General features: G+C 47.5%; 1 protein-coding gene across 1 annotated transcript in view; it reads right to left on the minus strand.

Moving 5' to 3' along the window:
- The window catches only part of LOC142263179 (uncharacterized), a 67,543-nt gene that overhangs the window by 28,299 nt on the left and 23,652 nt on the right, over positions 1–15,592 (minus strand). Inside the window, 1 exon segment of the mRNA XM_075332204.1 lies at positions 63–162. Within this exon segment, the coding sequence (XP_075188319.1) occupies positions 63–162 (100 nt within the window).

The raw sequence follows: 15,592 nt of genomic DNA on the forward strand, positions 1-15,592 counted from the left end.
GCTGCAGCCACAGACTCACCACAAGCAGCAACACTGCACCGAACCCTCCGCTCTCACCTCACCTGACTGGTGGGAACTCTACTGCTGGCTGATAACAGAGAACACGAGCACACAGAACAGATCTGCCCCACTATTGTCGCTGAAGGACCTGTGATGATGTCACTGTCATGTGATCAGAGGTGGCGCTCGCAAGAAAAATTGAAGGACCTGTGATGACGTCACTGTCATGTGATAGGAGGTGGAACAAACAGGAAGCAGTGAAGGACCTGTGATGACGCTGCCACCATGTGATCAGGGGCGGGGCTGAAGAGATACAGTGATTCCGTTCACAAGAGCTTCACCTCATCTCTTGAGCTCCGCCCCGATCACATGACAGTGACGTCATCACAGGTCCTGTAGCTGTTCCAGACTCTTCTTCCCAGGTTGTATATAATGTACGGGCTCCATCCAGGGATGAGGTAATTTGTCACGTGCTGGGGCGTGGTCACAATGCAGCCGGATGTTTCCAGACGGAATAAGCATGTACTTGTTTATAACAGAAGCGGGGGGCGGGGCGAGACTAGAGGAGAGGGCGGAGCCTGTATGATTATAGTCACGTGAGCAACATCGCCACGCCTTCAACCTAGCCGGTCACGCCCACTAGCCTGGAAGGAGCCCGTACATTCTAGGCTGATCTCTCGGTGGTTTCTCAGTTCCCTCTGTAGTTTGGCGTTCATCCTGTCAGCAGCTCCCGCCTCCTCCGCACAGTTCACACCCTGCAGTCACGTGCTCACTGGATCCGCTCCACTCTACACATCTCCTCACTGAGGCCTGCACACTGGAGCTGACTCCGGGATCTCCTCACTGAGGCCTCCACACTGGAGCTGACTCCGGGATCTCCTCACTGAGGCCTCCACACTGGAGCTGACTCCGGGATCTCCTCACTGAGGCCTCCACACTGGAGCTGACTCCGGGATCTCCTCACTGAGGCCTCCACACTGGAGCTGACTCCGGGATCTCCTCACTGAGGTCTCCACACTGGAGCTGACTCCGGGATCTCCTCACTGAGGCCTCCACACTGGAGCTGACTCCGGGATCTCCTCACTGAGGCCTCCACACTGGAGCTGACTCCGGGATCTCCCCACTGAGGCCTCCACACTGGAGCTGACTCCGGGATCTCCCCACTGAGGCCTCCACACTGGAGCTGACTCCGGGATCTCCTCACTGAGGCCTCCACACTGGAGCTGACTCCGGGATCTCCTCACTGAGGCCTCCACACTGGAGCTGACTCCGGGATCTCCTCACTGAGGCCTCCACACTGGAGCTGACTCCGGGATCTCCTCACTGAGGCCTCCACACTGGAGCTGACTCCGGGATCTCCTCACTGAGGCCTCCACACTGGAGCTGACTCCGGGATCTCCTCACTGAGGCCTCCACACTGGAGCTGACTCCGGCATCTCCTCACTGACGCCTCCACACTGGAGCTGACTCCGGGATCTCCTCACTGACGCCTCCACACTGGAGCTGACTCCGGGATCTCCTCACTGAGGCCTCCACACTGGAGCTGACTCCGGGATCTCCTCACTGAGGCCTCCACACTGGAGCTGACTCTGGGATCTCCTCACTGAGGCCTCCACACTGGAGCTGACTCCGGGATCTCCTCACTGAGGCCTCCACACTGGAGCTGACTCCGGGATCTCCTCACTGAGGCCTCCACACTGGAGCTGACTCCGGGATCTCCTCACTGAGGCCTCCACACTGGAGCTGACTCCGGGATCTCCTCACTGACGCCTCCACACTGGAGCTGACTCCGGGATCTCCTCACTGAGGCCTCCACACTGGAGCTGACTCCGGGATCTCCTCACTGAGGCCTCCACACTGGAGCTGACTCCGGGATCTCCTCACTGAGGCCTCCACACTGGAGCTGACTCCGGGATCTCCTCACTGAGGCCTCCACACTGGAGCTGACTCCGGGATCTCCCCACTGAGGCCTCCACACTGGAGCTGACTCCGGGATCTCCTCACTGAGGCCTCCACACTGGAGCTGACTCCGGCATCTCCTCACTGAGGCCTCCACACTGGAGCTGACTCCGGCATCTCCTCACTGAGGCCTCCACACTGGAGCTGACTCCGGGATCTCCTCACTGAGGCCTCCACACTGGAGCTGACTCCGGGATCTCCTCACTGAGGCCTCCACACTGGAGCTGACTCCGGGATCTCCTCACTGACACCTCCACACTGGAGCTGACTCTGGGATCTCCTCACTGAGGCCTCCACACTGGAGCTGACTCTGGGATCTCCTCACTGAGGCCTCCACACTGGAGCTGACTCCGGGATCTCCTCACTGAGGCCTCCACACTGGAGCTGACTCCGGGATCTCCTCACTGAGGCCTCCACACTGGAGCTGACTCCGGGATCTCCTCACTGAGGCCTCCACACTGGAGCTGACTCCGGGATCTCCTCACTGACGCCTCCACACTGGAGCTGACTCCGGGATCTCCTCACTGAGGCCTCCACACTGGAGCTGACTCCGGGATCTCCTCACTGAGGCCTCCACACTGGAGCTGACTCCGGGATCTCCTCACTGAGGCCTCCACACTGGAGCTGACTCCGGGATCTCCTCACTGAGGCCTCCACACTGGAGCTGACTCCGGGATCTCCCCACTGAGGCCTCCACACTGGAGCTGACTCCGGGATCTCCTCACTGAGGCCTCCACACTGGAGCTGACTCCGGCATCTCCTCACTGAGGCCTCCACACTGGAGCTGACTCCGGCATCTCCTCACTGAGGCCTCCACACTGGAGCTGACTCCGGGATCTCCTCACTGAGGCCTCCACACTGGAGCTGACTCCGGGATCTCCTCACTGAGGCCTCCACACTGGAGCTGACTCCGGGATCTCCTCACTGACACCTCCACACTGGAGCTGACTCCGGGATCTCCTCACTGAGGCCTCCACACTGGAGCTGACTCCGGGATCTCCTCACTGAGGCCTCCACACTGGAGCTGACTCCGGGATCTCCTCACTGAGGCCTCCACACTGGAGCTGACTCCGGGATCTCCTCACTGAGGCCTCCACACTGGAGCTGACTCCGGGATCTCCTCACTGAGGCCTCCACACTGGAGCTGACTCCGGGATCTCCTCACTGACACCTCCACACTGGAGCTGACTCCGGGATCTCCTCACTGAGGCCTCCACACTGGAGCTGACTCCGGGATCTCCTCACTGAGGCCTCCACACTGGAGCTGACTCCGGGATCTCCTCACTGAGGCCTCCACACTGGAGCTGACTCCGGGATCTCCTCACTGAGGCCTCCACACTGGAGCTGACTCCGGGATCTCCTCACTGAGGCCTCCACACTGGAGCTATATAGTATGTATTTTTGGCTTGCACTCATATATATATATATTAGTGCTCACTTCAGTTATCCTATTCAGTTATATGTAGTTTTTTTCTGAATGTGAACACAGCTCCGCCCCTTTCGGCCATGTTTTTTCCATCTCCTATATAAGAAAGTCCTTAGTTACCCCTCTCCACCCATAGCAGTTTTTAATTGCAATGAGATGACACACAGTTAGGGTCACAGAGCTAGGGACCCCAATATAGAGATATGCCTTGACGAGGCCTTGGGGCTCAGTTACATTGATCAATGCGATTGCTAAATATCTCCTTTTTCCTAATATTCATGGCAGGTATGCAATTCATTATTCACATGTTCAAATTAGCAAGTAGCATTTTTCATTGTATATTCCAATATTTTTCCATATGCTTGAGGCATTATACCATTATCCAAGTTTGATGTGCAGCCTTATTCTTATATATAGTATGTATTTTTGGCTTGCACTCATATATATATATATATATATATATTAGTGCTCACTTCAGTTATCCTATTCAGTTCCACACTGGAGCTGACTCCGGGATCTCCTCACTGAAACCTCCAGACTGGAGCTGACTCCGGGATCTCCTCACTGAGGCCTCCACACTGGAGCTGACTCCGGGATCTCCTCACTGAGGCCTCCACACTGGAGCTGACTCTGGGATCTCCTCACTGAGGCCTCCACACTGGAGCTGACTCCGGGATCTCCTCACTGAGGCCTCCACACTGGAGCTGACTCCGGGATCTCCCCACTGAGGCCTCCACACTGGAGTTGACTCCGGGATCTCCTCACTGAGGCCTCCACACTGGAGCTGACTCCGGGATCTCCTCACTGAGGCCTCCACACTGGAGCTGACTCCGGGATCTCCCCACTGAGGCCTCCACACTGGAGCTGACTCCGGGATCTCCTCACTGAGGCCTCCACACTGGAGCTGACTCCGGGATCTCCCCACTGAGGCCTCCACACTGGAGCTGACTCCGGGATCTCCTCACTGAGGCCTCCACACTGGAGCTGACTCCGGGATCTCCCCACTGAGGCCTCCACACTGGAGCTGACTCCGGGATCTCCTCACTGAGGCCTCCACACTGGAGCTGACTCCGGGATCTCCTCACTGAGGCCTCCACACTGGAGCTGACTCCGGGATCTCCTCACTGAGGCCACCAGACTGGAGCTGACTCTGGGATCTCCTCACTGAGGCCTCCACACTGGAGCTGACTCCGGGATCTCCTCACTGAGGCCTCCACACTGGAGCTGACTCCGGGATCTCCTCACTGAGGCCACCAGACTGGAGCTGACTCTGGGATCTCCTCACTGAGGCCTCCACACTGGAGCTAACTCCGGGATCTCCTCACTGAGGCCTCCACACTGGAGCTGACTCCGGGATCTCCTCACTGAGGACTCCAGACTGGAGCTGACTCCGGGATCTTCTCACTGAGGACTCCACACTGGAGCTGACTCCGGGATCTCCTCACTGAGGACTCCACACTGGAGCTGACTCCGGGATCTCCTCACTGAGGACTCCACACTGGAGCTGACTCCGGGATCTCCTCACTGAGGACTCCACACTGGAGCTGACTCCGGGATCTCCTCACTGAGGCCTCCAGACTGGAGCTGACTCCGGGATCTCCTCACTGAGGCCTCCACACTGGAGCTGACTCCGGGATCTCTTCTCCTTCTGTAGTCCGTGTGTGATCTGTTTTTTTTCTCAGCAGCTATGTCATCTGCCATTCAGCTCTCCTTTTTTGGCCGCTGACAGCAGACACAGAGCCGCGCTATCAGAATGAAGTCGGATGAACTTCACCCGACTTCATTGTCACCCCGCGGCTCTGTCTGTGTGTCATGGCCTGATTTTCGGTCACCAGTGAAGGTCTCATTGGTGACTGCAAATCCCCTGAGTGACTGGAGTGATCTGCGCTATCAGCGGTGCCGTCATTCAGGTTACCCGCGGCCACAGCTAGAGTCCTCCACCTGAGATCTGTGGCCGCGGGTAACCTGAGTGACGTCATCGCTGATAGCGCGACTCATTTCAGTTGCTGCGTGGAGCTGACAGAGCGGTCGTGGTCTGTGACCGCTCTCTGTCAGCTTCTCATGTAGCAGAGCTGTAAGCATCGTGGGACCTCTGTGGATTACGTCGGACCTGGATGGGTATTTGGGGATTAATAAAGTGGTGAAAGAGGGTGGGTTTTTTTTGTCATTTATTTCAAATAAAGGATTTTTGGCTGTATGTCTTTCTTTTCTTTCACTTACAGGTTAATCATGGAAGGTATCTCAGGGAGACGCCTGCCATGATTAACCTAGGACTTAGTGGCAGCTATGGGCTGCTGCCATTAACTCCTTATTACCTCGATTGCCACCGCACCAGGACAATTCGGGATGAGCCGGGTAGAGTCCCGGGACTGTCGCATTTAATGAATGCAGCAATTTTGGGCGGCTGCTGGCTGATATTTTTAGGGTGCGGAGCTCATCATAACGTGGCGCTCCCCATCCTGACAATACCAGCCTCCAGCCATATGGCTTTATATTAGCTGTTATGAAAATTGGGGGGACCGCACGCCGTTTTTTTTTTTATTTATTGTACTGCACTGTACGGCAGCTGTGATTGGTTGCAGTGAGACAGCTGTCACTCAACGTGGAGGCGTGTCTGGCTGCAACCAATCATAGGCGCCGGTGGGCGGGGAAAGCAGTGAATACTAGGTGGAATAATGAGCAGCCGGCTTTTTCAAAAGAGGAAAAGCTGCCGGAGCAGTGTGACAACTGTGCAGAGTTGCGCCGGTGATTGGGGATCAGTGAGTATATGAGGGGAGAGACCGACTGACGGACAGAGAGAGAGAGACACAGAGAGAGATTGACCGACATCGACAGACCTCACTCATTTCCAGTGTTTGAGAAACCTGCGATAAATGTATTTAGAAAAACGCATGTCACTAGGATGGAGTATGTGCCGTCCGTGTCACATCCGTTTTTTTTCACGCACCCATAGACTTTCATTGGAGTGACTCGCACGTGAAACTCTACAAAACGCAGCATGCTGCGATTTTTTTTTTTCTCTGTCCGATTTGGACTGAGAAAAAAATAGCAGATGGGAGCCGCCTCATTGCTTAACATTGGTCCGAGTGCAATGCAAGATTTTAATAAAAAAAGTTACGGCTCTCGGAAGAAGGGGAGGGAAAAAACAAACAGAAAATCGCCCGGGGATGAAGGGGTTAAGGCTGGGGCCTCTTTATTAACCTGTTCCCGACCGCCGATGGTAAATACATGTCGGCACTTGCTGGGCATTGTACAGCACTGTTTTATAAGTGGTCGGCAGTCAGAAAAGGATCACGTCCCCCCTGGAACAGTAGATCTGCACAGAGACATCATCATGACCTCACCTGATAAGGTCCCCATGATGGTAACCCTTTGCGAGGAGCAGTGAGTGCTTCTCTTACCTCTCCGGCTCCCTCATGACATGATCACAGAGAAGCAGAGGGTTGTCCTGTACGGTGGCCTGACAGACACTATAATGCATTGCTATGCTGGTACATGGCAATCCATTAGGCCCCTTTCAGATGTCCGTGTTTAAACAGGTGCAAGCTACACGTACCGGTATGGTCATCCATGTGACATCCGTGTGTCATACGTGACTGGTACTGCTAAAAAATGCATGATACTGAAATGAATGGTTTTTTAATGTGTAAAAGATGCACAAAGCCTGAAAAATGATAGAACAGATTACATACAATGCTAGCCAAAAGTATTGGCACCCCTGCAATTCTGTCAGATAATACTCTGTTTCTTCCTGAAAATGATTGCAATCACACATTCTTTGGTATTATCTTCATTTATTTTGCTTGCAATGAAAAAACACAAAAGAGAATGAAACAAAAATCAAATCATTGTTCATTTCACACAAAACTCCAAAAATGGGCCAGACAAAAGTATTGGCACCCTTAGCCTAATACTTCGTTGCACAACCTTTAGGCAAAATAACTGTGCACAACCGCTTCCGGTAACCATCAATGAGTTTCTTACAATGCTCTGCTGGAAGTTTAGCAAACTTCTTTGGCAAACTGCTCCAGGTCCCTGAGATTTGAAGGGTGCCTTCTCCAAACTGCCATTGTGAGATCTCTCCACAGGTCTTCTATTGGGGTTCAGGTCTGGACTCATTGCTGGCCACTTTAGTAGTCTCCAGTGCTTTCTATCAAACCATTTTCTAGTGCTTTTTGAAGTGTGTTTTGGGTCATTGTCCTGCTGGAAGACCCATGACCTCTGAGGGAGACCCAGCTTTCTCACACTGGGCCCTACATTATGCTGCAACATTTGTTGGTAGTCTTCAGACTTCATAATGCCATGCACACGGTCAAGCAGTCCAGTGCCAGAGGCAGCAAAGCAACCCCAAAACATCAGGGAACCTCCACCATGTTTGACTGTAGGGATCGTGTTCTTTTCTTTGAATGCCTCTTTTTTTTTTTTTCCTGTAACCTCTATGTTAATGGCTTTTCCCAAAAAGCTCTACTTTTGTCTCATCTGACCAGAGAACATTCTTCCAAAACGTTTTAGGCTTTCTTAGGTAAGTTTTGGCAAACTCCAGCCTGGCTTTTTTATGTCTCGGGGTAAGAAGTGGGGTCTTCCTGGGTATCCTACCTGTCGTGGAAACCACTGTCCTGGGAGAGCTAATTTAGGGTGAGATGCAAAGTGATCTCCAGATCTGCCAATGTTGGTCCAATTAATAGCTATGCATCGGAGACAAACACAAGAACACACAGCCAATGTCCGTGTACCAGCCTTTGTCTGAATCTCAGATGCCCAAACAGTAGTTTATTAAAACCACAAAAGGTAAGGGGACGGCTTAGTACATGACCAAAAATGGAATGAAAGTTGGAAATAACAAAATCGTAAATTATGGATCCTGCTGAATTCCTTAAAACCAGATCTGTCCAGTTTTCTGGACCTTCAGTAACAAAGAAACTTTAGACAAAGGCCCCTTTAAAGCGACTACACTCAGTGCTATTACTTTTATGAATAACACTTATAAAGCTAATACAAAAATACAAAATTATTAAACATATATAAATTGCTTAAATGATAATCAAAACTTAATATAAAATATTAACCATAACAATTCCTCCCTTTTTATTATTTACAGACAATTTATCCATCATCTATATCCCCATGCTATGACAGCATGGAGGGGCCAACCCCGTTCACCGATAGATATCTTGTTTGTAAATTTCATCATATATATTTACTAAGGGAGCACTGAGGTATTTTTCACATGTTGTAACTGACGGCCTGTGATACTTGATCTTACATGTCTCTTTTCATAGTGTTGTCATAACAAATATACCAATTCTTGCAGCTACATACACTAGTAGTATCAACATTCCCATCTGTAGAATGCCCATCAGCCACCCAGTGATACCTGAGAACCAAATTGTCGGAGACATTTGTCTGCAGCTCGGTTATATAGGGAATGTTTGGATAAAGCACTTATATCTATAACACCATGAGGAAATATAAAGGTAACGGTATAAGGCGTGCAGAGGTGTCGATCCCCTCTGCGCCCCGGGAAAGTCATTTATAGGCCTGGTGACCACACACTAGATATAAATCCTTAGGAATTATGCAGTGTATTATGTCAGTGGTTCTCCCAACACAACACATATAAGTCAAACGTCCTTTGCCTCGAAGGTTTGGCACACCAATTTCAGCAGTTTTTGAGACAGATCTCATTCCTTCAGAATGTTTTAGACTCAAAATGTTAGTTAAATTGGTAAAGTTGTTCACAAGTCTACACAGAATGTGAAAACCACAGTTCACTATTGCTCAAAACATCCTTGGTCACTTTTCTGGAAACAACTATCATTACAAATAATCACGAGTAATTGAAGTACTCTCACAGTTTTTCCAGTCCTAAGAGTGGGAGCATCACACGCGTAACTTATAGTCCTCATATAGGGTCCGGGGATCTGCAAGATATGGCGTAGAATCAGAAGATATTGGGCTCGGAGTGCATATCCAACAGTTCTTAGTGCTTTAGAGTCCATATCTTGGAACAGAACTTGGTGATGCTTTATCAGTTTGTTATCACAGTCCTCTTTTAGTGCCTCATTGATAGGACAAGAGGTACAGTTGCCATCAGCATAATCCAAAAGGCAGAGTGGTTATCTTTGTATCTTTGCCTTGGATCTTGACAGAAGTGGCAGTGGTTAGCATCACTTAGAATGGCTCCCTGGATCTAGGCTCCAATGGTCTCTTTATGTGTCTCTTGACCACGACCCAGTCGCCTGGTGCCGGTGTGTGTGTGCCGCTTATAAACATGGGGTCTGGGATGGAGGAAAGAACACAGTTATGAGTAACAGTCAGATGTTTGTGCAACTCAGGGACATATTCAGTGAGAAAAGCATACAAGGCCTGCAATTACTGTGGGAAATATAATTCTGTCTCAGGAACACTACCAAACATTAATTCATATGGGGACAGCTTCTTTATACCTCTTCGGGCAGTTCTCACTGAAAGCAATGTGGTGGGCAAGCAATCTACCCAGGACAAGTGTGTTTCCTCCATGCACTTTAATTTAAGAGTACCGTTAAAGCGTTCCACCTTCCCACTACTTTGTGGGTCATAGGGAACGTGGAAAGCATGTTCTATTCCCAAAGTAGCCATGATCGGTTTCATTTAATTCTCCATTGAAGTAAGCACCTCTGTTACTTTCTATAGTTTTGGGAAACCCATATCTGCAAACCACCTTACTTATTACTTTCTTGATGGTAATTGTGGTCTTTGTATTATCTTTCATCACGGTCTAAGCTTCAGACATACCAGGACATATTCATAAGTACCCACCTTAGGCAGCAGTATGTAGTCCACCTGCAGTCTCTGAAATGAGTAATCTGGTTTTGGTGCTGAATTTCTGCGGAACTCAAATAGGCCTACCGGGGCTGTGTTTTGCACAAACAAGACATACTTTGCAGCCATATTCGGGAACCCTGGGGCACATCAGTTTTGCAGCACTACCGCACACGTCACACCTTTGCACCGGGGAATGTGCCAGGGCAGCCATCATGGGGAACAGGCAGCGAGGGAGGCAAATCCGGGTGTTTACCTGCCATACCACTGACTCTGACCGTACAGCGCATTGCATTCTGTTCGTTTGAGGGGGCCTGGGTCTGGAAGACCTGAAACAGTTCACGATCAACGGCCACTGGGGCCGGTACGGTGCCAGCCTCCTTTGCTGAAAGGTGGCGCCCCGCACTCTCGGTCACTAAGCTCCCTTAGAGGGCTATGTCTGTTATGGCCAGTATTCCTGTCAGAGGTAGTCTTGCTGCTTCTTTAGCCGGCTTATCGGCCAGTGCATTCCCTACTGCAAGGGGAGTTTGTTCCCGTGCGTGTGCCGATACTTTGACTATGGCTGCCCTTTAGGGAATGGTGAGTGCTGCGAGTAGCTGCTCTACTGCCTGCGCATACTTTATGGGTTTGCCAACAGAGGTCAGGAAATTACGGCTCCGCCAAATGACGCCAAAGTCGTGTGCTACCCCAAAAGCGTATTGTGAGTCAGAAAATACATTACTCTTCTTACCTTCTCCCAGACTGCACATTACAGCGAATGCCTTCAGCTCAACCTCTTGCGCAGAGTAGCTCGAAGGGAATGGTTCTTACTGCCTTACCATTGTGGACTACTGCATACCCGGTGATGAACAGTCCTTGATCATTGTCCAAAGCTCTGGAACCATCTATAAAATACTCAGCAGAGGGGTTAGTGAGTGGTACATCAGTGATATTTGCCAAGTCCTTTGTTTCTGCCTCCACCAATGCCTGACGGTCATGTGTCATATCAAACTGAACTTCTTCATCTGCTAGTTTGAAAAACGGGCAAGTCTTGTCTCACGGTCTCTCCTACAGGGACATGTCTTGTCTCATGGTCCCTCCCTCAGGGGCAGGTCTTGGCTCACGGTCCCTCCCACTTCCCCATCCAAATATTCTCCTCCCTTTTCTACAATCCACTGTTAATCATGCAGCTGGATTTAGACCTTTACAGTTTGAGAGCATTATGGGGGAATGTAAAGAGGGAAAAGCTTAATATTTGTTCGGCCTTTATACTGAAAGATGGTGGGTCTGAGCCTGTTGGAGTCTTTCAGATACAGCATGAGGATCTGGGAGTGAGGGGGCAGCTTAACACTATGTCCTCTGTCTGTCTAATAGAGTCCTGAAACAGCTGCCCAGCTCTTACACAAGCAGGGGTCACTGTAATAACTGAATGTAGTATCCCAGAGTAATACTCTGGAGGGTGCTGTCTGCCACCGTGTTCTTGGGTGAGGACGCCGGCTATATGTCCAACCTGCTTGTGGCGGTAAAGGGTTAAAGGTTTTTCCCACGTCTATTTTGCTTATGTGATCACAACTGTCTGGATTTATTCTCAAGTCAAACAACTAGCTTTGGGAATTGTCAGTCAGGATTCGGAGACTACACATGGCGCCTTCTTTTAAGGGGGGTGGTCACCTTGGGCCCAATTAGGGTAAATTCTATGCAGGTCCCAATTTTCTGCAACACGTCTTTCCTTAAATTAATAAGTGAATATGAGAAAACTAAAACCTGGGTCACAAAATAGGAACAGTGAATGTAGTCCCCGGGGGATGACAATGGGGTTGTGGGAGACATCTGAATTGTCAGTTTCCTATGGTGGTGGGGGTCACGATAGTAGTTGTTGCCTTTTTGGGACATTTGTCCCCTCAATAAAACAAAAAAAAAAAAAAAAAACCCTTTTTGCCCACAAGCCCAACCTTTTACATTGCTGTAGTCTAAGCCTTTAAAGCCTCTAGGGCTGCGACAACCCCACACCCTGAAGAAGGTGACACTAATCACAAAACCACTCATTGGTTCTGGACATCACACACCAACAAGATGTCCGTAGCGAGGTACCATCCTCTCACACATTGTGCCATCTTCCTATGCAGCATGGATGACATACCTTCAGTCTTTTTAGCTGACACATTTACCATTGCTACTGCTTGCACATTTTCTCATTTTTTTTTAGCACCTTACATTTACACCATTTACTTTTGTATGGTTCTTCATACATTGCTATTGTAATATCCTTCACCATCATTCCATTCTGTTCTATAAACTCATTGCCTTACATACACACGCAGCATGTTACTTTTGTATGGTTCTTCATACATTGCTGCTGTAATATCCTTCACCATCATTCCATTCTGTTCTATAAACTCATTGCCTTACATACACACGCTGCATGTTACTTTTGTATGGTTCTTCATACATTGCTGCTGTAATATCCTTCACCATCATTCCATCCTGTTCTATAAACTCATTGCCTTACATACACTCGCAGCATGTTACTTTTGTATGGTTCTTCATACATTGCTATTGTAATATCCTTCACCATCATTCCATTCTGTTCTATAAACTCATTGCCTTACATACACACGCAGCATGTTACTTTTGTATGGTTCTTCATACATTGCTGCTGTAATATCCTTCACCATCATTCCATTCTGTTCTATAAACTCATTGCCTTACATACACACGCTGCATGTTACTTTTGTATGGTTCTTCATACATTGCTGCTGTAATATCCTTCACCATCATTCCATCCTGTTCTATAAACTCATTGCCTTACATACACACGCAGCATGTTACTTTTGTATGGTTCTTCATACATTGCTGCTGTAATATCCTTCACCATCATTCCATTCTGTTCTATAAACTCATTGCCTTACATACACACGCTGCATGTTACTTTTGTATGGTTCTTCATACATTGCTGCTGTAATATACTTCACCATCATTCCATTCTGTTCTATAAACTCATTGCCTTACATACACACGCAGCATGTTACTTTTGTATGGTTCTTCATACATTGCTGCTGTAATATCCTTCACCATCATTCCATTCTGTTCTATAAACTCATTGCCTTACATACACACGCTGCATGTTACTTTTGTATGGTTCTTCATACATTGCTGCTGTAATATACTTCACCATCATTCCATCCTGTTCTATAAACTCATTGCCTTACATACACACGCAGCATGTTATTTTTGTATGGTTCTTCATACATTGCTGCTGTAATATACTTCACCATCATTCCATTCTGTTCTATAAACTCATTGCCTTACATACAAACGCAGCATGTTACTTTTGTATGGTTCTTCATACATTGCTGCTGTAATATACTTCACCATCATTCCATCCTGTTCTATAAACTCATTGCCTTACATACACACGCAGCATGTTACTTTTGTATGGTTCTTCATACATTGCTGCTGTAATATACTTCACCATCATTCCATCCTGTTCTATAAACTCATTGCCTTACATACACACGCAGCATGTTACTTTTGTATGGTTCTTCATACATTGCTGCTGTAATATACCTCACCATCATTCCATTCTGTTCTATAAACTCATTGCCTTACATACACACGCAGCATGTTACTTTTGTATGGTTCTTCATACATTGCTGCTGTAATATACTTCACCATCATTCCATTCTGTTCTATAAGCTCATTGCCTTACATACACACGCAGCATGTTACTTTTGTATGGTTCTTCATACATTGCTGCTGTAATATACTTCACCATCATTCCATCCTGTTCTATAAACTCATTGCCTTACATACACACGCAGCATGTTACTTTTGTATGGTTCTTCATACATTGCTGCTGTAATATACTTCACCATCATTCCATCCTGTTCTATAAACTCATTGCCTTACATACACACGCAGCATGTTACTTTTGTATGGTTCTTCATACATTGCTGCTGTAATATACTTCACCATCATTCCATCCTGTTCTATAAACTCATTGCCTTACATACACACGCAGCATGTTACTTTTGTATGGTTCTTCATACATTGCTATTGTAATATCCTTCACCATCATTCCATTCTGTTCTATAAACTCATTGCCTTACATACACACGCAGCATGTTACTTTTGTATGGTTCTTCATACATTGCTGCTGTAATATACTTCACCATCATTCCATTCTGTTCTATAAACTCATTGCCTTACATACACACGCAGCATGTTACTTTTGTATGGTTCTTCATACATTGCTGCTGTAATATACTTCACCATCATTCCATTCTGTTCTATAAACTCATTGCCTTACATACACACGCAGCATGTTACTTTTGTATGGTTCTTCATACACTGCTGCTGTAATATACTTCACCATCATTCCATTCTGTTCTATAAACTCATTGCCTTACATACACACGCTGCATGTTACTTTTGTATGGTTCTTCATACATTGCTGCTGTAATATACTTCACCATCATTCCATCCTGTTCTATAAGCTCATTGCCTTACATACACACGCAGCATGTTACTTTTGTATGGTTCTTCATACATTGCTGCTGTAATATACTTCACCATCATTCCATTCTGTTCTATAAACTCATTGCCTTACATACACACGCAGCATGTTACTTTTGTATGGTTCTTCATACATTGCTGCTGTAATATACTTCACCATCATTCCATTCTGTTCTATAAGCTCATTGCCTTACATACACACGCAGCATGTTACTTTTGTATGGTTCTTCATACATTGCTGCTGTAATATACTTCACCATCATTCCATCCTGTTCTATAAACTCATTGCCTTACATACACACGCTGCATGTCACTTTTGTATGGTTCTTCATACATTGCTGCTGTAATATACTTCACCATCATTCCATTCTGTTCTATAAACGCATTGCCTTACATACACACGCTGCATGTTACTTTTGTATGGTTCTTCATACATTGCTGCTGTAATATACTTCACCATCATTCCATCCTGTTCTATAAACTCATTGCCTTACATACACACGCAGCATGTTACTTTTGTATGGTTCTTCATACATTGCTGCTGTAATATACTTCACCATCATTCCATCCTGTTCTATAAACTCATTGCCTTACATACACACGCAGCATGTTACTTTTGTATGGTTCTTCATACACTGCTGCTGTAATATACTTCACCATCATTCCATTCTGTTCTATAAACTCATTGCCTTACATACACACGCAGCATGTTACTTTTGTATGGTTCTTCATACATTGCTGCTGTAATATACCTCACCATCATTCCATTCTGTTCTATAAGCTCATTGCCTTACATACACACGCTGCATGTTACTTTTGTATGGTTCTTCATACATTGCTGCTGTAATATACCTCACCATCATTCCATTCTGTTCTATAAACTCATTGCCTTACATACACACGCTGCATGTT

The sequence above is a fragment of the Anomaloglossus baeobatrachus genome, chromosome 1 (genome assembly GCF_048569485.1).
Source record: "Anomaloglossus baeobatrachus isolate aAnoBae1 chromosome 1, aAnoBae1.hap1, whole genome shotgun sequence".
In the NCBI taxonomy this organism is placed as follows: domain Eukaryota; kingdom Metazoa; phylum Chordata; class Amphibia; order Anura; family Aromobatidae; genus Anomaloglossus; species Anomaloglossus baeobatrachus.